General features: G+C 34.4%; 1 protein-coding gene across 3 annotated transcripts in view; it reads left to right on the top strand.

The window, feature by feature from the left end:
* Csmd3 (CUB and Sushi multiple domains 3) overlaps positions 1 to 24777 on the top strand; it is a 930239-nt gene that overhangs the window by 547940 nt on the left and 357522 nt on the right. For all 3 annotated transcript variants that reach the window (XM_050162609.1, XM_050162600.1, XM_050162593.1), the window contains 3 exons: positions 18136 to 18318; positions 20506 to 20832; positions 23823 to 24017. In XM_050162609.1, coding sequence (XP_050018566.1) covers positions 18136 to 18318; positions 20506 to 20832; positions 23823 to 24017 — 705 coding nt within the window. The remainder of the gene's footprint in view (positions 1 to 18135; positions 18319 to 20505; positions 20833 to 23822; positions 24018 to 24777) is intronic.

Genomic DNA, 24777 nt, shown 5'->3' with positions numbered 1-24777 from the left:
TGATAAGGCCTCTCTTGGGTATATTCCCAAGAGTGGTATTGCTGGGTCCATGGGTAGGTTGATCCCGAATGTCCTGAGAAACCGAAACACTGATTTCCAAAGTGGTTGCACAAGTTTGCATTCCCACCAGCAATGGATGAGTGTACCCCTTTTTCCACAACCTCTCCAGCAAAGGCTATCATTGGTGTTTTTGATTTTAGCCATTCTGACAGGTGTAAGATGGTATCTTAAGGATTTTGAACTCTCTGTTTTCTTTGATTTCTGCAGTCATGCATCTAATAAGTTTGCTTGTGTAGTTAGGTTGTGATAACAAGTTTATGGTCTTGAGTCTAATCCTAATGGAAGGGAGTGAGAGCTCCAGCTGACAAAGTTTTAAGGCTTCCAAATGAGCTGTAACTTCTATCACATGACTACCCTCAATTAACTACAATGCTAGTGCCTTTTGTTTTTTTATGATAAACAACATGAAATTGTGTGTCAGAAAAATGAAATTAGCACTTCACCAGATAATTTTAAGCTGATGCCAAGGCAACTTAAGGGTTTATGGTCTGGAAAAATGGCAAGTCAGTTATTCAATACTAAAATTTAATTACCTGATGTCAAAAATCTTTCACTTTGGTTAATGAAATGACTTTATGTATACTGGAGTCCATATTTTAAATAAGCTTTAACTGACATTTAAAATTCAACAGCATGCTGTTTACATTTTTTGTTTTTTTCAGCAAGACCGGAATAAATTTTAACTATTTTAAAAAAGTGATGTAAAATATACTGGTGTATAACCAACCCTAAAGCCCCAAAATTATGTTGTAAAGAGGGGGATATTTTATAATGTTCTTAAAGGAAAGAGTGGGACATTAATTTTGATTCTGCCTTTCAATCTCATGTATTTACTTATTTTAGATATTTTTAAAATGTCAGTTTTAAAGTAAGAAATAGAACACATGCCATCTAGACTTAAATTATTGAGATTCTTGAAATAATGCATGGCATGCTCCAAGAATAGTCATCCAAATTTAAATGTCAAATCACCATCTTGTTCATTTAGTTCAATAGTAGGTAAATTGTTCACCTACTAAAAAGAATTGGAAAAGAGCTGCAGAATATTATGATTGCTCAATACTTGAGATCATTTATGTCCTTGCTATTTTGCTCAAAATATTATATTTTTAGCAATGAGATCATTTAACTACAGAGTATGTGGATAGTGAAAAATCTGATGAAAGTTATAAACTATTTCTTTGATTTACTGTTGGTGTTTTAAACCTTATCCTTACTTTCACTAATACAATATATAAAACTTACCTGTATAACATGATACAAATCAGAAAAAAATAAAGACCTGCCAAGGAGTTATTCATTGCTGTAATTTAGGTTTTTACTGAATCAAGATGGATACTCAATGGAGGATACTCAAAGCAATTTTTTGTTTGTTTGTTTGTTGAGAGAGTATTATTTTGTGTTGCTCTGATTGTCTTCGAACTCTCTTTGTAGACCAGATTATCATCATATTTCTTCGTGTTCCTGCCTCATCGTCCCAAGTCCTTGGATTGCCAGTATCCCTGTGACTGATGCAAATCATACTTTTTATTTTCGGAGTGACATTTATTTTTGTGCATACAAATAAATTATGTGTCCATGCTAAATTTTCTTTATCTGTTTATCTGTTATCGAACACCATGGCTTGTTCTATTTGTTGGGTACTTTTTATAGTGCAGCGTGCCTATGGGTTTATAGTATTTCAGTCATGTGTTCAGGATTTTGTATTATTTAATTTATGTTTTTAATGTTCTAAGAATTTCCAACGTAACTGAGTATTTATATCACTTGCATTTCTCTTTAATTCCTTCTATCTCCTGGCACACTTTCTGAACCCCAATGATTCCTTCTTTAATTATTAAATAAATATATTTCATGCAATACATTATATGTAATATATTATACATATACTAACGTACTGAGTACATTTAATATTGTTTCTATGTGTATATGTTTAGTGGTGACCTCATGAGATTAAATAGCCTATCAGGGTGCTATTCTCATCCCTGGAGAAAATGATTCTGCCTCTCTCAACAGCCACTAACTACCTGTAGCCTTATAAAATCTCCATTAGCTACCATGACAACTTTATTGATGTTCTCATTGTACAAGTTTTGTTTAGGCAACCATATTGTTGGGTTTCAGTGGTACAGTGTTCTTATCATGCTTTGAAGGACACTATATCATGTCATGTGTCATGTTACTCTGACTCCTCTCAACCCGCTTGCCCAAATTTCTCTGAGTTTTAGTTGTAAATGTGTTGTAGATAAACAGATTGGATTAGTGTAACCCACTGTCACTTCTCAGTCTTATGACCATTTGTGGATCCCTGTCATGGTCCTCATTGTTTGTTAAAAGAAGCTAATTTAGTGAGGGGTGAGAGTTACACTTACATATATATATATGTATATATATATATATGGATAGCTGTTCAGAAAACAGTTAGAGATTTTATTGGTTAGAAAATTGGGATAGCAGCTTCTCTTTAAGGTTATTGACCTCTTCATCCATAGGTATCTTGGAAGGATATCAGTACCAGGCATGTATTTCCTTTTATTGATCACACCTTTGAAACAATTAGAAAGACATTATTTATAGACATGATGACTGATGCCAAATAAATTATATGTCAAAATCATATTAATTTTCCTTCTTTAAATTTCACTTGCTTGTAGCATAAATAGTGGATAAAATGATACTAACCATCCATTAACCATTGAATTATTTGCTTACAGTTTTTTCTTTTTTAATTTGATGTAGTGTCATTTTGCTGCTTTCTGTTATTGATTAAGCATTAATTTAAGACAATACACCATTTGTCAAATCATCATTTCCTATGTATCCTTTTTGAAAATTAATGAGTTATCCAAACTACTAAAATGATCTTCAGTTACTTCGTCTAAACCATGTGAATAAATGTATGAAAATTTTCAAACTTTTTATTTAATTTTCTTTGTCAGTTATCAAATCACATTTTTGCTTTTCTTTGCTGCAAAATTTTTCAATAAATTTGAGTCCGGCTCACGCTATCTAACTTTACCTCATTCTCTCTTAGGTCAGTATTCATAACACTTTATTCTGAGGTAATAAAACTTATGTCAGATTCAAAACTCTCTGTCCTTTGTTATAGATAATGCTTGCTATTCTGGACACATCCTGATTGACACATTTGCATCATTTATTTCTGCATTTAAAGGTTTCTCCCCTTCATCATTTTATTTCCTAGTATTCTAAGATATTACACGCTTAGGGGTTTCTCTTATGCTTCTAAATTATTTTTGTATTTGTTTTTTTTACTTAAAACATAAATGTTCGTATGTTAGCCTTGGTATTATAGAATATTAAATACATAGGGACTGTGTAAGTCCATTCTGCTCTATTCCTTCCTCCTGCTACCTTCTTTCCTGCGTAAACAGCATGTGATTCTTTGTCCTGTCATCTTTTCTATTTCATTCTGACAGATAGTTCATCATTCTAAGTGATTCTCAACACCGCATACACATCCTTCTATGTTGCCAGCTTACGTATTCTACTGGAACTCTTCTCCCAGACCACTTTCCGGAGATCTCTGCTTAGATACCTAAAGAACAGTCCATATTCAATGTGGTTCCTCGGAGTCTTACATTATTTTGCACCCCAGTTGATCAAAATTTCATCTTTCCAGGTAGTTGCTCAGATAGAGACCATTAGAGATACTTCATTCACCACTTAGTTGCCCTAACCTGGTAACAAATTCCTTAGAATTTATTTTGAAATATAACCAAATTCAGCCTCTGTCATCACCTCTGCAGCTAATATCTCTCATACTCACCGTTATCATCTAGAAATAGAAAGAACCTTATAATTAACTTTCCTTACTTTCTTCTGTATGCAACGTACAAAACAACCCTTTTAAAAAATATGTTACACTCTGTACTACTTGCTTTTTCCTCAGACACTAGGTTGTTATCTTTCTCAGGACCTCTCCAGGACTCAGCTAAAAATAAAAATAAATTCTCTACCTATTATAACCCGAAACACTTAAATTGATTTATTGGGGTATTGAAATTGACGCATGTATAAATCCTAATTCAAATTAACTAGGGAAATATTTTAAAGCCTTAAGAAAACAAAAGCAACTTGGAAATGAGGAAAAGCATTAAGCTGCAAATGTCAGTAAAGACTTTCATGAAGTATTAGTTGTTTTTGAAAGCTGAGCTGGATGGTGGAGTGTAGCGTCAGCGTCTCTCAGGGCCAGAGTTACATTTTATGGACAGATTCTCCAGGAAAACAATTTAGATGGCTTCTATGTCTCTAAGTTTTTCAATTAACCTCGATGTGCTCAATGACTGCAACTCTCCCATAAGGAAAATAATGGTGTTTCAGTATTTGCTAATTTATTTTTCTACAAGAAATGCATAATTCACCTGTTGGTGCCTAGCTAGTAGTTGACTCATCATTAAACCAATTTTAAACAGTGGGTTTTGAGCACTCTTCCCCGTGCATATTCCACCTGTTGGTGCCTAGCTAGTAGTTAACTCGTGATTACCCATGGCTGCTGCTTTAGTCTTGTTATCTGCTACTATGGGCTGAGTTGGTCCCTCTCAAAATGTGATGTTTATACTCTAATTTGTCAATATGTGGAGAAATCTCAGTCCTTCAAGAGATGCTTAATTTATGAGAATGGAGCACATGCTCTCTCTATTTTTTTCTCTTCTCTTTTATTTCTCTCCCTTCTCCCCACATCTTCGAATTCATCTTTACGATGAGTCATCATATCATGAAGGCAGCTACTTGGAGTATTACCCTAATCCTAACCCTAACCTGTTAAACGGAGTGGAACAGAGTGTCAAATTGTGGAACGTCTCAGTCTCCAGAAACTTGATAATTAACTATCTGTGGTAGTATGGTTTTCAGTTTATGGTGCTCACAGGCAGAAGCATAATCCGAGAACACATTTGCTCATATTGTTTCATTCACCTTTTGGCTCCTGTTAGGTAACTGTCCTTTTTACTTGAAATTCTCACTTGCCTTTCTGGAAAACATATACAGCTTATACAGAATTCTTGTCACCCTGATACAGAAAGTAGAGATTCATAGAATTTTTCTGTTATAGTGATTCTATCTATTTTTCTTAACTCAATGTAAAGTTTGATGTTTTCCTAAGTCAATTTGATGATCTTTGATTTCAATTTGTAAAACATGTCCTTGACAGATTTGGAATGATTTCAAACAAAATATTTTCTGCTCCATTGAAGCCTGTCCTTCAAATAGCTCTTTAGACCAGGCTAGCCTCAAATTCACAGAGATTCTCCTGCCCATGCCTCCCAAATTCTGGGATTAAAGGTGTGTGCCACCACCACAACCCCTAGCCATTTATTCTTAGTTTCATTTCCTACCTGCCAAACTTTAAGATACATTGCTTCAAAAAATGCTTCCTGCTATGGCATTTTTCCCCCATCTCAGACACACAAGGCAGAAATAAGAGGGTCAATTAATTGAAATTGCTGAAATCAGAAATTGCAATGAATATTTCCTCGTTTTGATTTTTCTTCAGGTAAATTTTAAAGCAACAAAAAGTGATTAACAAAGACCACAGTTGACTAATAGAAATAAGATTTCAGCCCCCTTTATTTAAACAACTCATGAGTTGTTTATAGTTTATAGTGGTCATTTATATGTTATTATCTAGATAATATTTCACTGCCAATCCTCATTTCCAAAGCCATCCTTCATTGTTCCTCATGTTGAGCTCCTAGCTCTAACCTTGCAAATATCTGAGGAATAGACAATACTGGAAATAGAAATAGTCTACATATTTCCAGTCAATTCTTCCTTCTGATACCAATGATGTCAACAAATTATAAAAAATCAGTTACAAATTGCACATTCTCACTCAACTTCATCCATTATCCAATCTCAAAATCGCACTTGTAGGACAGCAAAATTCAGATAAGTTCAATCACCACCAATCTTTGTATTCTTTTTCTCTCTTTTGTCTCCTTTCAGGGAAGTTACACAGTTAATCATTTGTTTCATTATTTGTTTGCTCTCATAATTTCCCCTCTCTATTTTATATTTGAGCTCTTGAAGTCCAAGCTCTCATGACTCCAGAGATCATCAGTAGCTTAATGGTTGCATGAGAAACCCTTATTAGGAATCTCATAGGTAGAGAAGATGTAAATACATATTTTTAAGAACAAGACAAAACGGTTCTGCCAGTTGTGGTTTGTTTATGGGAGCTCTGAGGAAGTCAAATCAGAAACGGTCTCCTAATCCAAATCAGTCTGATTGGGATGAGTCCAGCTGTAACTAATTAGTACAGGCTAGGTTTTTAATGAGGTCTAGTTTTGACTTCCAATTTCCCTACCTCTGATTTCCCTTATGATTCATGAAAACAGAGAGAAAATAACATATTGGGTACTTCCCTTTTTGCTGGGTGCCAGAAATACAGGAATGAAAAAAATCATTCTGAAATGGTTTATGTTCAAGGATCCAAAAATCCATTGATCTAGTAAAACTACACCTACATTTTCCCCACTGAATATATTTTCCTACCCTTAGTCACTCGCTGGGTACTCTTAAGAGGCTCTGTACTTTGAGTGCTTATCTATTCCATATTTGGGTTTCCTGAAGTTTTTATTTCTCCTGTTAAGCAGGTTTTATTAACCAATATTTGAGACTGGCAAGTACCATGAAAGCTTTTTACATTTACCTGGATCAGGCTTCTAATGTTAGTCCATTGGCATTTACAAAGACTAGTATTAGTTACTATGGCTGTGAAAACACTACTAAAATGCCCATTCTGTAAAAATAAAGCTCTGCCAATGTTAATTATGATGTTAGACTCTTGTGCTATTTGGTGTCTTTTCTTTGACTCTACAGAGTGGTCATAATTTAGACATATTGGGTGGGCCTCTCTCCTTTTTTGAATTAGACAATGGCAGAAGTCCCAGAACAGAAAGCAGATCCACAGAAACCTTATAACAAAACACTAAGCTTCCATGAAAAAGCTCTCAGTACAGGTTACTGGCCCACATTGCATCAAGCCTGGCCAATCCTAAGCCAATCATTTGTAATTGGAAGACGATTATTGTGATTAATTGGACTAATCAAAAGGCACTCTTGGAGCTAGGGAGATGTGCAATAGTGGTCAATCTTCAAGTTGGTTTTACAAGTAAGTTTTGGCTTACATTTCATCCAAACCTGCAAGGAAGTTGACTTGTCCCTAGTTAAATAAACCAATAATGCAAAATTATGTCTTTGAATCTCCTTCAATTTCAACCTCTGAACTCTTTCTTTTCAACATTGAGAGCTCCCAGATTTGTGCAAGGGAATTTATGCATGACTGTCGCACATGGACATTGCTCACGTTGCTAAAAAGGAGTGCTCTTTGGAAACTCCAGAGGGAGACCCTATAGTGGGAATTTAAGAAAGCTTTGTTGTTTCAAATGTTTGAAGACTCTGTTTCCTAGGCAATAACACTTGTGCAGCTCGTTCTAAGAGTATTGCCATGAGGAAGGTTTAAGATTTAGTTGATAGGATTAGAAGAATAAAAAATAATCCCTTGAAAGCTGTGAGCATGCTTTTGTGCCAGCAGTTTCTGGGGCAAGTATTGTTTTTGTTTCTTAGAGAACACTTATATGTATAAATGGATGAGGTTATAAACCATCACCAACATACTACCAGCGTGATTAACTCTGTCCAGGCTTGCCCTAAATTCTTGGTGCCCTTTTCTCTGGAATATAACAAGCCAGAGAGAGGCACTGAGGATCGGGGACTGAGTGATTACATGATGCTGTCATTTTCAGGGAACTCTATTAGTTTTTAAGTATAGTTTGATATTATTTTTAATAGAGAATAAATGATAAATTTGAAATTTTTTTCAGCCCTTGCTTGTCTTGACATATCTACTTTATTATGAGATCTTAAACAATAAGAATTTTCTTGACATGGTATGAGAATTCAAATTAAATCTATAGGTTCTCTTCTTTGAACCGATTGTTTTTATAATTAGCGATGCAGCATCCAGAAAGCAATACATGACAGAAAGTTAGTTTTGAAAATGATTTTCTGACACCTGGGGAGAAAGCTTAGTAACGTATTTGTCTTATAATTATGAACACCTGAGCTTGACCCTCCAGAACCCACACTTAAAACATAAATAGTCAGGCTGATGTGCTGCACTCATAGCTGCAGCCCTGGGGAGGTAGAAGCCAGGCGATACTCACGCCAGCCTATCTAAGCTCACATGTGAATTTTCAGACTTACTGAATGCGGTCTTTTGAGCAGAACAATTGCCATCTTCCTCAGATCAGCTGTGCCGGCTTGCCAGAGGCCATCACAATCAGGCTGTTTGACTTTTAACATCCTTCATAGGAGGAAGGGATGTGGCGATCTCCTCTGAGATTGCAGTCATTCTTCCCTGCTGCATGTGTGCAGTTCTGCACTGGTTGCAAAGTCCATAGGTGGGGGGGGGGGTAACAGAAGGAGGTTTCATCTACTTAGTGCTACGAGATAATGCTCTTGTACACTGTAAAGATTTGTCATTTATATTGTTTTAATAAAATGCTAATTGGCCAGTAGTCAGTCAGGACGTATAGGTGGGGCAATCAGACCAAGAGAAGAGTCAAGGTTAAGAGTCAGTCTCTAGCCAGACGTAGAGTAATAAAAGTGAGAATACCTCACTGATAAAAGGTATCAAGTCATGTGACTAAGCATAGACAAAAATTATGGGTTAATATAAGTTGCAAGAGCTAGTTAATAATAATCCTGAAGTAATATGTCAAAGAGTTTATAATTGATATAAGCTTCTGTGTGTTTCTTTGGGACTGAAGAGCTACAGGACCAGGCAGGACAGAAACTTCTGACTACCACTTACCTATAGGGAAACCATCATCCACTGATATTTTTTAGTGGGTATGGAGACACCCATGGTTCTGCTGCAATATGGTCACTACTCATACTCTCTTAATAAACTCAATAAACACATATAGATCCCTTACTTCTTTTCTCTGTCTTCCTCACCACTGTTAAAAGCAAATCTAACCCTTTCTAAAATCCCTAGGACTTGAACTGGCTATTTGGAGTCCATTCCTCATGAAGGGATACCTTGCTCAGCCTAGATAGAGGGCAGAGGACCTTGGTCCTGCCTCGAGTGATATGACAGACGTTGTTGACTCCTCATGGTGGTCCTCACCCTTTCTGAGAAGTGAATGGGGGATGGGCTGGGGAGAAGGTGGGGGGAGCGGGAGAACAGGAGAGAGAAGGAACTAGGATTAGTATGTATAATAAGATTGTTTTAAAAATCAAAAATAAATAAATATTAAAAATACTTTCTAAAAATGTATGCTGGTGAGATTCACCAATTTAATATAAACTAAAGATGCCTAGATAATGGAACTTCAATTTAAGAATTGCCTACACCAAATTGTATGGTGAGAATGTCTGTAGAAGCAATGTCTTGATTGATGATTGATGTGGGAGGGACCAGCTCACTGTATGCATTGCCATCCTTGGGAAGATTGTTCTGGGTTGTAGTATAAGAAAGTTGTCTGAAGAGTCCTGGGGGATGATACTACTAATTGAGTAAACAAGGTTTTTCTGATAAAGGACTATAGCCTATTAAGGAAAATAAACTCTTTCCTCTCAAGATTCAGTTGACCAGAATGTCCTATTACAGCAAAATACTATTTCCTTGAGTAATCTGTCCAGTATCTGAGCACATATGGAACCCACTGACTGTTTATTTAACCGCCAAAATTGTGTAGGTAGACTTGGAACTTAATACCCTTTAAACAAGTTGATATGTAAAGCTAAGGACATATCCTGTTCATTTGCTTCACTGGGGGGGGGGGGTTTCTCCACGTGGTCTTTTATATTCACAAGGCTTGCTGATTTTACTTCCCTGCTTTATAGATATACAAAGCTATGCCCTCAAAAAATTATACGTCCTTTTACCATCTAGTAGATACAGTAAGAGCAGTAGTGTTTTGAAGTTCCTGATGGCAGCTGTTGGGCTGCTAGCAGGAATCATTCTTTCGAAAGAAAAATCCATTTACTTTGATTGCTATTATAGTTCAGAAAATATTGATCTACCCTTGCTTGCAAACTCTTTTAAACAGGTAGCTACAGAGATTTAGACAAAAATCTATATTTCACTTTGTTCTTTCACTCAAGGTACTTCGGAGGAAAATGTTTTAAAAATGGATGGGTTAAGTGAGGTTGCGGGTGAACAATGGCATTTGGTGACTCCTTATAAAAGGAGTGCTCCCCGATTCTTTCATGTGACTGGCTGCCATTGGACTGTAAGCTCCTGAGAAAGCAGGGTCATGCCTCTTTAATTGACTCCATACCATGTTGATTTCAATCCAGATGAGGCTTGTGTGATTGTTTATATGTGTAGTTGATTCGATGCATTCTTCTGGAATGCTTCTGCAGTACCTACTGTCTGCTCAGAATATTCAAAGGCCCTACACTGTGTACGCCAGTCACCCCGTGTCTTCCCACCCACATCATCAGTTTTATCAGACCTTTTGAATAACTTCAGTGTGTGATCTGATCTTTTTCCAACCTTGCCACTTTATTTCATAATATCATTTCTTTTATAAAATTGTGCCTTTATCTAAAATATCACAAATTATAACCACATAACGTCTAACATATAACCACACAGATCAATCAAATTTTAGTGCTTTCTAAATTATACTAATTTTCATTTTCTTACTCCCTTACTATTTAATTAATTAGATTCTCTTACATATTTACTTGTTTTGTATGTGCCTTTATGTATACATATGCACATGCAAGACTTGTGTGCAAGAAAAAAGCATCAATTCCTCTTGGCTGTGTAGTACCAAGCACATTCTGTGGGTACCGGGTCCAAACTCTGGTATACATGATGCTGCAGTAAAGTCCTCTTTTCTGCTGAGTCATCATTATGTCCTGCTTTTAAATGGAAAAGGTACTAAGACATTCTACACCTGCTTTTTCTCTATGACTCAAAATAATCAGTTCATCAGAGTGGCATCTATTGAGATATTAAATGAAACTAATCTCTGTCTATGGCAACAGCCTCAAGCACAGTTGCTCACGCATGGTGGGGGTGGAGTAAATACAAAAGTGAAATGAGAGAGTTACACATTAAAGGTGATAACTGTAGAGTTTTCATACTCTCTACTAGAGACCATACACGCTATGGTTTTGTTTTTCTTTGCCTGAAATTTATTACCATCAGATCACACTAAATTGTTTTGTTCCTGAAATATGTGAAATAAATTGATATGGTTGGTAAATTAAGGTTAGAGCATAACTTCTTAAATTTGGAGAGGTCACATGATGGTGCGTTTCAGGTCATTGTCAAGTTTCATGAAAAAAAATCACTAATAATAATTCAGTTTTTGTGACTGTAAGTTGTTTAATTTCACTAAATTACAAAGAACAGATTCTCAGATATATCTAACAGTACCAGTCCTGCCTTCTTAGACTTCAACGTGCTCTTCTGAGAAATGACAGGCTGAGCTTAAAGTTGTTGATCAAAGTCTCGCAAGAAAAACCTCAGGAAATATCATCTTCAGAAGAAAGTCTGAATATCAATGAGTTGAAACCAAATACTGTGTAACTCAAATTCCAATACTCTAAACATGTTAACGAGTAAAAGCTCTTCACAGATGTTCATGAACAGAGTTCAGAAGTTCTCTAAATTTGCCATTTCAACTCTAAACAGCAAAATGCAGATCATTTTAAGGGATAAATTAGCCTACAAAACAAGTATTAATTAATGATTTATTAAGCAATATAAGATAGATTAAAATAAAAATAAATTCCTTTTAAATTAGTTAACCCAATATTTATACATTCATACATACATACACACACACATATATATAGGCATATATATTCATTTATGAATTATCAGATGCTGTTTTGATACAGGTATTCAGCAGATAAAATTAAGATACATATGTATGGAATTGACATCCATTATTTTCCCTAAGTGAAAATATTCAAATGATTCCTACATAGTCAATTAAATAAACAATATCTTATTGCTATTTGTAGTCATATTATCAAGCATATTGCTATTGTCGTAGTAAAAGAGAGGCAAATTCTGCCAAACACTGCAGGCTGTGTTCTATACCACCTCTATGAAAATTGCAAGCCTGGTCTCAGACTAAATCTGCCACCTTCATCCTGTTTTACTGAGCTTCTGTACCTAATCTGAAGGATTTTAAAATGCTGATGTTTTCATCATAATTGTAAAACATGTTGTGCTTTTGTTATTGCACACATATTCCTTGCTACTTTTTCCCCAGGCAGTTATGGATTTCCTTCTCTTTATCTCTTTAAATGTTGACTGTAGTCTCATTTGTCTGAGATGCCATAAAGGGGACCCCGATTAACTGACAAGGTCTTTTCTAGCTGCATGGTTCTCTATTTCTAAAGTTTGCTAGCCAGTTGCTGAGGTAATGAGATTCCCAGGAGACTTTTTAATGCTAAGAATCAGCAGAACTGCAACTTTTACAGATCACTTTCTTTTAACCTACATGGCTTCTCTGTGAAATATTTGAATTACTGTGTGAACTGTTGTCAAGTTAGAGTTGGATCAATGTGTGGTTCTATGTCACTCTAAGGCCAGATGTTACTCTTCGGTAGGAAATCTGATGGAATTTAAAATTAGAGTACAATTCTTTAGGAATCTGGAACTAAGTTGGTGACTAAAAATAAAAAATGTATTGGAAAGAGCCACTTCCACAAATTTTAGCATCTGCCCTTTAAACCTATATTTCTATTTTTGCTCCCACTATGCTACATTCAGAGTGCTCTGCTTATGTTAGGATATAATTTAATTATATTATTTCCTCTGACCTCTCATCCTCCCTTATTGCATCTATCTCATTCTGCTTATTTCTCTGTCTTCAGAATGTTGAAGAAAAGGAAGGAAAAATAGGTGCACGCTGTGATTATTGCTTCTTTTTATGGGGATTGGATACTTGCCTTGTTCCTTCCCAATTTAGTAGTAAAGGACTTAGAGATACTTCTGTGACTCCTAATGGAGCCACCATTTGTTAGGAAATCCCAGTCTTGTTTGACACTCTGAGAGATGAGGCTATTATGAAATAATAAAATCTAAAAGCTTTGGGAGAGCAACTTCCTGTGTTGAACTGATTTTTCTCTGGTAAAACATTCATCGGTAATACATATCCTGAATGAAACAAGTAGTATGTTGATATGAATTGTGATGGCTCTGTAAACTTGACATACATGGGGAAGGGAACCTCATATGGAAAACCGCCTCCTACATACTGTCCTATGGACATGTCTATGAGGTTTTTTGTTTTGTTTTGTTTTTGGTCATGTTGGCACACACTAGATTCACTTGGAAAGGAAGAACTTCAATGGTTACCTCCATCAGATTGGCATATGGGTATATCACAGGACATTTTCTTAATTAGTGGGCTGTGTAGGAATGCACAGCCCACTGTCAATGGTGCCTCTTTTGGACAGCTGGCCCTGGGTTGTATAAGAAAGTGTTCTGATCTAGCCATGGAGAACAAGGCAGTAGGCGTCATTCTTCTATGGTTCTTCCTCAGTTCCTGCCTCCATGATCCTTTCTTGAACTCCAGGCCTGACTTCCCTTGATGATGAGCTGTATCCTGAGAAATATAATACACTTATTTGAATCCCCATAGTCCTTCTGTTCTTGGTCTATATTTCTGTAGCATAAAGCAAATTAGAGTAGCTTCCCACATTGACATAACGGTGATGTGAGGGTTAGAATATGAAGTAAACCCTCTCATTCTCAAGTTGATTTAGTTATTGTTTTATCACAGCAACTGAAGGGAAACTAGTAAACTAGTTAAGCATGTTCAGAGTTTAGGGAATCTCACAAAGTGTTGTACTTATCCCATCTGGTGGTCAGAGTACAACTATATAGAGATGGCTGTTTAATATAACCCTGGCTTTTATAATGAACATGACCATACCTAGAGAATAGGCAGAGAACAGGGATCAGAAGTACCACATGGTACTCTCTTTTAGACCTCCATACCAAAGTCATGATAAGTTCCACATCTCTCTCCCCAGAAAGTTCTAAACACAATATGCTTGCAATAATGTGTCCTTGGGAATTAGTCTTCATCCTCACCATAGAGGAAAAAAAAGTCATAGGATAAAAGATAAATTAAAAGAAGTATTTAACAAACATATTCTTCAACCACAAAGCTACTGAAATGCTTAGATTAATCAAAAGAAATAACTGGAATATGATCATTGTATGATGTCTATATATGTTCTGTATATTTCTATATATGTTCTGTATAACTTTGCAAACTATGCCATTTCATGAGTGTTAATTGAATGCTAATTGAAAAGGACCTCATGTCCTTTGCATGTTAACCCTTCATTTATAAACAATAAATTATTATAAAATGTTATTTTATAAATGAATACACAGTGCATAATAACTTACTTTTTGAAACATGTATATAGGCATTTAATTTTAAAGATGAAAACATTGTATGCATTTCATGAAAGGAGACAGATGTCTAAATTAAAAAGATAAATATATACATATAAAAATACACATATATATGAACAAATATGTGTACACACTATATATCTCATGACAGATAGATAGATAGATAGATAGATAGATAGATAGATAGATAGACAGACAAACAGATAGATCAAGGCTTATAGAATCTGAATCACATTTACTATTAAAACTTGAACTACTTTTACACATGAGGTATAGTTATAGCTTTTAAATATATATAGTTCTTCAGGATTTCAATGTGAGGTACTACAGTTTCTATATAGTTTGAATATGGATTTGTTTCTCAAGGGATTCATATACAGGAATCTTAGTTCCTAATATGGTAATATAGGAAGTATTGGAAATGGAGCTTAGTGAGAGTTGACTATGTCATTGAGAGCTTATCAGTAGTCCAATTGACCATTCCCATGGAACTTTGAGTTAGTTCTAAGAATATTTTCAGATGAAGAATGAACTACGTTTTTTTTTAAAAAAAAAAAAAACTATCTCCATGAAAAGGTGTAAGAGTGGTGACGTTTTGCACGTCTTTCTCACCATCTCTCATCATAAGCATTTCTTTACACTTGTTTCCTGGTCAGCCTTTTTCTTCATAGTATTATGTTGTGTATTTTTAAATAGTATTATGTTGTGTATTTATAAATAGTATGATGTTGTGTGCTTATAAATGGAGATGGTGACTTCCAGAGAGAAAGTATCATTGTTCACTAATGTATCATCAACCTTTTGGATACTACTTGTCATGATAAAATTTCCAAAGAGCAATAGAATAATCTTTTAAATTATGTGAAGTAAGCTTATCCTGACCTTAAGAAAATACACTAACATATACATTCATTTTTGAACATTGCTAACTTTATTTTAGAATTTATAAATATAACCATATGAAAATAACTAAGCTCATTATTAAACTTGGCTTCAATGAAATAAAAATTGAATTGAATGTGTGTCATTGATTCGTCTAATGTTATTCTGACATAAATACACCACATGAACTTTTTAGACAGAGGAGAAGTAGAAGCCCAAACATTGTTTGCTATTGCCATTGTTCTTTGTGACTGTCCCAAACGTGATGGCATGACACCATTATAGAAGACATCACACAATTGCATCTTAGAACACGGCAAAATCAAGCTTGTAGAGAACTGTAGGTTTCATACAAAATTTCATCTAGAAATTGCTATGCATGCTGCCTGATGAGAAAAGTAAACATTGATTAGACCTAGCTAGCAACCTTTCAAGCTACGTTAGCACAGTAGTATCATGGGAGAAAGCTACCTCTTTTGGTTGGGAAGTGCCACTGAACAAAATGAAATGCAAACTGGCAGTTATTGGGTGACTACTTCCTGGCTAGAGAGGCCAGAGCCCTGGTATGAAACAATTACTGTTATATTACTAAGCAGACAGAGTATCATTTTGTTTCTTAATGACAAAATGTTTTACCCATAGAACGGTGCATATGCCAACCCTAATCTGAGATATTTGTAGTAAATCATGATTAACACAGTAACTGGCCAAGGTGTGGAGAATAAGGAACTGAAAGATGCTCATACCTAGCAGGAACATATATGCAAGATGTTCCCAAAGATCAAGGATCATTTTGCAAAAGTAAAAGCAAGTTTGGAAATCAGAGGTTTTGGATGTCTTCAAGAAATTACTATCTTCTGAATAAAGCAGGCCACATATGAACTTTCAGTGGCTTGGACAGCACGTATAAAACCTTCACACATGCAGCCAGATCTAATTCTAGCATAAATGTGTCTTAGGCTGAGAATTCCATATGTAGATATTGATCTATTAGCAATTGTTAGCTACAGGGAGATGGGGAGAAAGTTTTCTCAAAGAATGTAGCCACTGGTAAGTCAACCACTCCCTAGTAGAAAAGCACAAACATTCAAAAACATGTTTGGGCAATAAAAATTGGTCTTAAGGGATTCAAAAAAAAGTTGGGTGTGGGGAATGGGGACACAAAATGGGAAGAGTTGTGTGATGGAGTGAATATAATCAAATCGATTATACGGTAATCTCAAAGAGTGGAAAAGAGAAATAAAAGTTCCACAAATAAGAAAATATACCAAGAGAAAAAGTATTAAAGACCAAAATTATATGTAAAAAAATTCAGAATAGAAACAAAAAACAACTCTAGATGAGTTTGGTTTAAAAGAAAGTTCTGAGTGATACAGCGTAATAAAACTCAAAGTATGGTATGGCACCAATAGATAACAAGACATTTTGTGGAAAATATTTTTCTATATTCATAGGTGTGAATGTTACTACTGCTGCATATTTTATATCCATAAAATCAGGGAGAAAAAAGCAAAGGAAACATGTATAAAAGGCTGGTAGATTTAAGAATGATAAGTAATAAATGGATGTGTGAATGATGCATGGCAGGAGATGATATACTTTATTAAATTTAAAATATTTAAATTTTCTTTCTACTTTTTAAGAAAAGCATATATTATTTTATAGTTGTGTTTTATTGTATATATGTGAGTGCCACAAGTGTTCATGGTACCTGTAGAGGCCGGATGAAGTCATCAAGTTCCCTGTTTCTGGCATAGGGAAACTAAGCCAGTCTACTCCAAGTCTAACAAATTATTTTAAAAAGATGTTCAGTGTGTTTAGTATAAAAATTTGATGTAATTATCTTAGTTAATTCTGATTTAATATTACTTTATGTATGTAGCTCTTGAAAGATATCAGAGAAGCCATTTGTTGTGCATATATTTTATATAAATATATACATATATATTTTATAAGTTAGAATTCATATGAAAATGAGAATTAATTTTTAAAAATTAATGTTTGTTATGTTTAATGGCAACCTCTAGTGATTACAACCACCACAGTTATTTGCTGTTAGCAATCAGACCTTCACATTTGCAGTTTGGAATATCTTTGAATATGATTCAAAAGCTTGCATTTCATTTTGAAATATTTCTTTTTTCCAACCTCATTTAAATTTTCTGATAAACATGGTTTCAAGTAATATATCTAAGAAAATTACAATGTAAATGAATTCTTGCTTTCAAGCAGATTATTCTTGTAGTTATTGCACAGTTAAGTCTACAAAAAAATTACCTAAAAGATCATTCTTGATGATAGGTTTTGATTAATTACAGAAAAGAAAAAGGAAGGTAATATATCTTCATTCTCTGATCATAACTTTCAGCATAATATACAAATAATAAGAAAAATAGGGGTATTTGGAAGAAATATGTGTAGGTATATTTGTGGGTGTATATGTTTAAGACACACAAAGCATCTAAATGCTGTCATGTTCTTCTGTTACAGTGCTTTTCCTCTGCTGCCCTAATTAGTTATAATATCTTCAGACTCCACCTGGGTAAATGAAAGCAATGCACCATTTGGCTTCCAAAGAAAACCATCAAGTCGATCCATAAGAGTGGCAGAACAGAAATAAAACTAAGATCTAAAAATGAACCCATCCTTCCACTCTGAAGTATCATTACATTGAAAGTGCACGTTGAACACGATTGCAGTGTAGGAATCATGTACCTATGATGCCCGAAACTTAAATTATTTCTTGTATTTTACAGAAATTGAGAAAGAAAGTTGTGGCGATCCTGGCACACCATTATATGGAATTAGAGAAGGCGATGGTTTTTCTAATCGTGATGTTTTAAGGTTTGAATGCCAGTTTGGGTTTGAATTAATTGGAGAGAAATCCATTGTTTGTCAAGAGAATAACCAATGGTCTGCAAATATACCCATCTGTATCTGTGAGTACCAAATGCTTCGCTTCTGAATGGCATATGTTACCAAGTCCTTGCATATAATTGCTTTTGTAATTAATTGCAAAGAGCTGGAACCAAGTAATTATTTTTGAGTGAGTAGTACTTTGTGATACTATTTTTAACATGGGTGCTTATGCCAATTTATAAATTCCGTTACAGATTTAAATAAAGTTAACATAGTTTATTTCGTAATTGCAAATATATTTATTCCATGTGTTCAAACAAGTTGGCCTTCTATACTATATATATATGAGACACACTTCTTATGGAAATTAGACATCATTGCTAATTTTAATTAGCCCATTTACTTTCATAGGATAATGCATGTTTATTTGTAATCAAAACTATTTAAAATATTCAAGGCCTCTATTCTATTTATAATTCCTTATTTTTTTCATGGAAGCATTCAAAATAAGGCATAGTTCACAGCATAAAATCCACTAAAGTTTATTTTATATAAAATGCTAGGATTACAAAAACATACTTTTCAAAACACACTCAATTTTTTGCTTAATTAAAACAAACATGAGTATCATCTATTGAAACACTTTTATGTTCAAGTAAATAGTCATCATTATATTATAAGAAAGTTCTATTTTTTTAAAAAAATGTTTACTTTTTTGCTTAAAAAATGTGTTCATGCTTCATGAAGCTTAGAGTTATTTAAAATATTTTAATGAATGATCTTTTATTGCAAACAGTACTTCAGAAAGATAATATTGGTTTCATAATAGAAAACCTATGATAAATCACACCAACAATAAAAGAAAAAGTGCAGTGCAAGAGAAAGAATCCCCGGGCTTGGCTATGGTAGACAAGAGTTTGCTTTTGAGCCAAACCTCAGCCCCAAATGAAAAAGATTTATAGTAAAAGAAACCACATAGTTTTTTTTTTTAATTTACCTGTCATTTTCTTATAATAATTGTATAATTAAAGGTCTCAGGATTCAGTGGAGTATAAGAGAAGAGAGTACAGTAGTCTATGTGCTCCAGATATAGAAATGGCAAGGAATTGGAACAAATTAAGATATCAAGAGATAGGGTTGAAAGAATGGATGGTCCAGAGAACAGGGAGGAATTCAGTGAGGTTCTCTCCTAATGACAGGGCTTGGCTCTTACATTCTTGAATTCACAGAAACTGTGGTTACAAACTAAACCTGTCCAAGATCAATCCAGCCCACATACTAGCATGAACAATCCAGAAACTCACAAGGTTCCACTCCTAACTGAGGAACTATAAGCAGTTGCTTGTTGTGGGAGGCCACTTGTTTGTTTCCGGCTGCTGAGCCCCAAAATAATCACACAAAAAACATATTATTTGCAATACTGTTTCACCAATAGCTTAAGCGTATCTGCCCAAAGTCCCCATTTTGGAATGTTGAAGTAGCAGCAATAACAAAAAGGATTTTTCCAGCGTGGTAGTGAGTTCTAGATTGATTTGGGATTCCCATCTGCATGCTGTGAATACCGTTGCTTAATAAAGAAACTGGTTTAGCCTGATAGATGAGGAAAACTAAAACTGAATGCTAGGAGAAAGGAGGCGGTGTCAAGAAAAGCCATGTAGCCCCAACAGAGACAGATGCTGGAACTTTACTCGGTATACCACTGCCAAGTGGCGATATACAGATTAATGGAGATGGGTTAAATTTATATGTAAGAGTTAGCCAATAAGAAGCTAGAGCTAATAGGCCAAGCCGTGATTTAATGAATATAATTTCTGTGTTATTTTGGGGCTGAGCAGTCGGGAAACCACCAAGCGCCCCTCCATACAACACTAGATAACTCAGAGTGAACACTGTCTAAAAGCACAAAAACAAACAAAGTATCATGTGGCTCTTATTTAAATTATGAATCTGTGCAAAGCCAAGCATATAGCCTTACATTCATGAGAAGTACTAGCTGTTTTTGTTCATATGTGAAATGAAGTTTGGGTGTGCTCATTAACAATGTCAACCTTGCTCAGAACCCTTAATTCACTATTCAATAAAAATCATTTTAAATTAAAAATTGTAGCTTTTTCTTTCTCGTTGTAGCATAACTTAGATTATTTGTTGTGTTCTCAGTTGTTTATTGATCTCTCTATATGCAGACTACCAAAAACATATGTCCAGATAACTGCTTTCTGATATTTACTGTTTGTATACTTATCATTTTATTTATTTATATTTGCCAGTTCCCTGCCTGTCTAACTTCACTGCACCGATGGGCACAGTCCTTTCACCTGACTATCCAGAAGGCTATGGAAATAATTTAAATTGCATCTGGACCATAATCTCTGACCCAGGGAGCCGCATCCACCTTTCATTCAATGACTTCGATCTGGAATCCCAGTTTGACTTCCTTGCTGTTAAAGATGGTGACTCTCCAGATTCCCCCATTCTGGGAACCTTTACTGGGGCCGAAGTGCCTTCTCACCTTACAAGTAACAGTCACATCCTGCGACTGGAATTTCAAGCTGACCACTCCATGTCAGGACGTGGCTTCAACATCACCTACAATAGTAAGGGTTTTGCTGTGTGTCTGCCAGTTATCTCGGTAGCATGTTTGTAGAGGACCGAGGCGTGAACATAGGAACCCAGGCTCTTGTTTCAAAGATAAGGATAGCTGAGATAGCTGTCGATCGAGTTTTGCCCATGATTGCTTTTGTATTTCTTGATAACCAACTATATTTGGATTCCTATGTTTTGTTTCTCTTTTTGAGGTATCATTTTAAGAAAATTCTTTTCAACGTTTTTACTCTATCAGCTGATCCAATAGGTTGTTCTATTAAAATTTACCATCAATTTAAACCAAATTTTGCTGCTACTTATCAAGTTTTTAGGATGAAAATGATATTCAGGAGCTCATAGGGAACTCATAGAAAACAATCAATAATGGCACACAATTCTAATTCCAAAGAACACCTCCTCATGCTATAGGAGAGTAAGAATCATTAATTCTGGGTAGGCCCTTCAGCTCACTCTGTGAAAACAAACTTTAGTGTTTCAAAGTGTCAGCCATAAGGCCAGACAGCACAACTTCAAGTCTTGTCTTTGCTATTGCATTTTTAGATTTTATACCTAATTCATGCATCCTTAAATATAAAAGCACATGGGAGGAATATGAGAAGTTCTAAATAAAGTATGGAGAATTAAATTAGCAGACAGTATTAAATCTAACAAAGCCTTAACAACCACAACCTAGGTTTCCTAACTACATCGCTTAACACTGTGTCGGTGTCTATTATATTTTCCTAGGTTCGAGATATGTTTTCTCTTATTAGATTTTATATATCTCAGCCACATTTCAGTTTGTATTTTTAAAAGATAAGATGAACACTATTCATCTAAAACTCTTTATGATAGTGGCAAAAGATTAAATCACATAAAAGAGAAAGCTTCTTGGCTTCAAATACTTACATGTGAGTATTTTCTTGTGCGGATGTTTTGCCAGCAGCCAGAGACCGCTCTAATGTTTAGAGCTTTATCTTGAATCAATCACTCTGTGTTAGATGCTGGCTAACCCACTGTGTTAATATAAAAATACTCAATAGAATTTGGTCTCCAAATATCAGCACCACCTTTAGAAAAACTCTCCCTTCTTCCACCCTCTTCCAAGTGACCCTGAGTCTTATCAATGAAAAATGAAGTACAGCCAGTGTCCTTTCAGTGGGGTTGAAGCTGTGCACAGCATCACTCGGTTTGCAAGGCATAACTACATCATTTTTATTCAATTATGGTGATATGTGTCATAAACATTACCTAAAGTGGAATATTGTCCTGAAAATTCGTCAAACCTATCTATGTATAAAGGTGAACACAAATATACGTCTGTTTAATTATAGTTTTTAGTTTATATTAATTGCATGATACTTTTAATCAATGTCTGTGATGTTTTCAGATATTAAATCTATTCAATTTCTATAGTAACTTATTTTTATACATAAATTCATATATTTAATATTTCTTACTTCAACTCATTTTTTTCTGAACAAATCAACTTGGATGTTGCACATTAGAGCAGCAAGACAAAACGATGAAACTTGAAATATATTTTTATCATTTTTTTAAATAATTGGTTCTTTAGGAGTTAAGTATTTTTAGGTTACAAGATAAAATAATCATTCAAATAAATGTACCTATAATTCAAATTCAAATATGTACCTATAATATATTTATGTATTATAGAACTTTAATTTCTTTTGTATATTTAGGCTAGAAGTATAAAAGATTGCAAATTTGGAAAAAAAATCAAATGGTGACAAGTAAGAAAACTTAAAACAATTTTCTGCATTCAAGCAGAACAATTATAATATCAAATTATAAAAGCTTCATTAAAATGCCTTATGCTTATAAACCAAGATTCTTTTTCCTCACAGAAACATTCTACTTCCATTAAAGTAAAATAAAATTTGATTACACAAATATATGGTTCTATATATTTACACAGAAAAGTTTGGGTAACTTCTAATAATCTATTATTTTTTAAAACAAACATATCACTATAGTTTTCCTTTTTGCTAAAACGACATGCTAAAAGAAACAAGATAAAAATACAGAGGTGATCTAAGATCATGAGACATGAGAAAGATGACCAAAGATAGAAAAGGTTTTGAGGACATTTTACATGTCAAAATGAGGATACATTGTAGTCCTATAAACTCTTATTTCTATGACTAGAGATAAAGCTATATGACTTTATCAAATCTGACATTTCTCTTCATGGTGATATTTTCCTCACCAGGCCTATCTAAGTATTAAATGAGATAATATCTGTGCCTAGCACATAGTTATTGGAGAATTAAGTTTCTTTTTTGAGACAATAGAACGAGAAAAGGTCGTATAGTCACAGGAAGCTGTAAAATAATTGCTATTTATTTGACTAAATTGAAAGCTTGTCTTAATCTTCCCAATAAAACTTTTTTTTTCCAATCCTGGCAGATGAGTTATGGAATGTTAAAGGGGGATAGCATAAATATGTTAGGTTTCATGTTCACTGGAATCTGAACAAGTTGTAATAGGGATTACTGTATTGGTTTATCCTAATGATCAGTTCAAATGAACAAAAATCCCAGGTGCTGGTGGCACATGCCATTAACCACAGCACTCAGGAAGCAGAGGCAGGCAGATTTCTGTGAGTTTGAGGCCAGCCTGGTCTACAAAGTGAGTTCCAAGACAGGCTCCAAAGCTACAAAGAACCCCTGTGTTTGAAAAACCAAAAAAGATATAGAGATAGGTAGGTAGGTAGGTAGGTAGGTAGGTAGGTAGGTAGGTAGATAGATGATAGATAGATGATAGATAGATAGATAGATAGATAGATAGATAGATGATAGATAGATGATAGATAGATAGATAGATAGATAGATAGATGATAGATAAATGAATTTAACATTTAAGTTTTAAGTCTTAATGTATAAATTTCGCGTTGAAACAGTCACAGCTATTACATATTATTTTACATTCATGTGGAAATACCTTTTTAACACTGCTCATGTTTTCTCTCATTGTTAAGCTTTTGGCCATAATGAGTGCCCTGATCCAGGAATACCCATCAATGCCCGTCGCTTTGGAGACAACTTTCAATTAGGAAGTTCCATTTCTGTTATTTGTGAAGAAGGGTTCATTAAAACCCAGGGAACAGAAACAATAACATGTATCCTCATGGATGGGAAAGTAATGTGGAGTGGACCAATTCCAAGATGTGGAGGTAAGCACAATGGTGAGAGGCAAGAAGAACCCCAACCACCATACACTCTGCAGACCACAGCAAGAAGTGTGCTATTCCATGAGAACTGTTATCGTTAGCATTTCAATGTATGACTTAAGCTACTTAGTATGCATGGTTGTGATTGAATTACATATTTGGTGATAAATATTTTTTTAGAATCACTTAAGAAACCAATTTTGGCTCTTTCTAATTATGAATATTAATAAATAGTAAGCCTGGTATAGTCTATAAACATCTTTGTGGCCATTGCCATTATACTTAGCAAGTTATATAGGATCATAGCTATTAATCATACTATCCATCACATTTTCTTGTTGTTTAATATTATTTATAGTTATTTTTTTCAAAAATTGACTAACAAAATGGAAAGTAACTTTTTGTTAAAACATTCATATTTTAAAATTTATCTATAGCTAACTGGTTTTCAAAATTTTCAGTAAGACATAGTCAAAAACATTTAGTACAGTTTATACTTATATGTACATATATTGAAATACTATATGCAGATATATAATTTATTCATGCATAATATAAGGTATTAATGTAGAATCTACAGAAGTGTGGGTTTAGAGTTGTAGGCTTTACTATAATTTTTTCAATGAAAATAAATATATTGAAAATTACAATTTTCTTTTACAAGCAACTTTCTAAAAACATATATTTAATAAGTAAAATAATGTAGATGAACTAGAACTATGAAATACTCTAAATATATACTTATATATTATGCATGCATATA

Source organism: Alexandromys fortis, unplaced genomic scaffold, assembly GCF_014885135.2.
Source record: "Alexandromys fortis isolate MF-2015 unplaced genomic scaffold, M_Fortis_MF-2015_v1.1 scaffold_17, whole genome shotgun sequence".
Taxonomy (NCBI): Eukaryota; Metazoa; Chordata; class Mammalia; order Rodentia; family Cricetidae; genus Alexandromys; species Alexandromys fortis.
The sequence above is the reverse complement of the archived record's forward strand: the minus strand, read 5'-3'. Positions and strand labels throughout refer to the sequence as shown.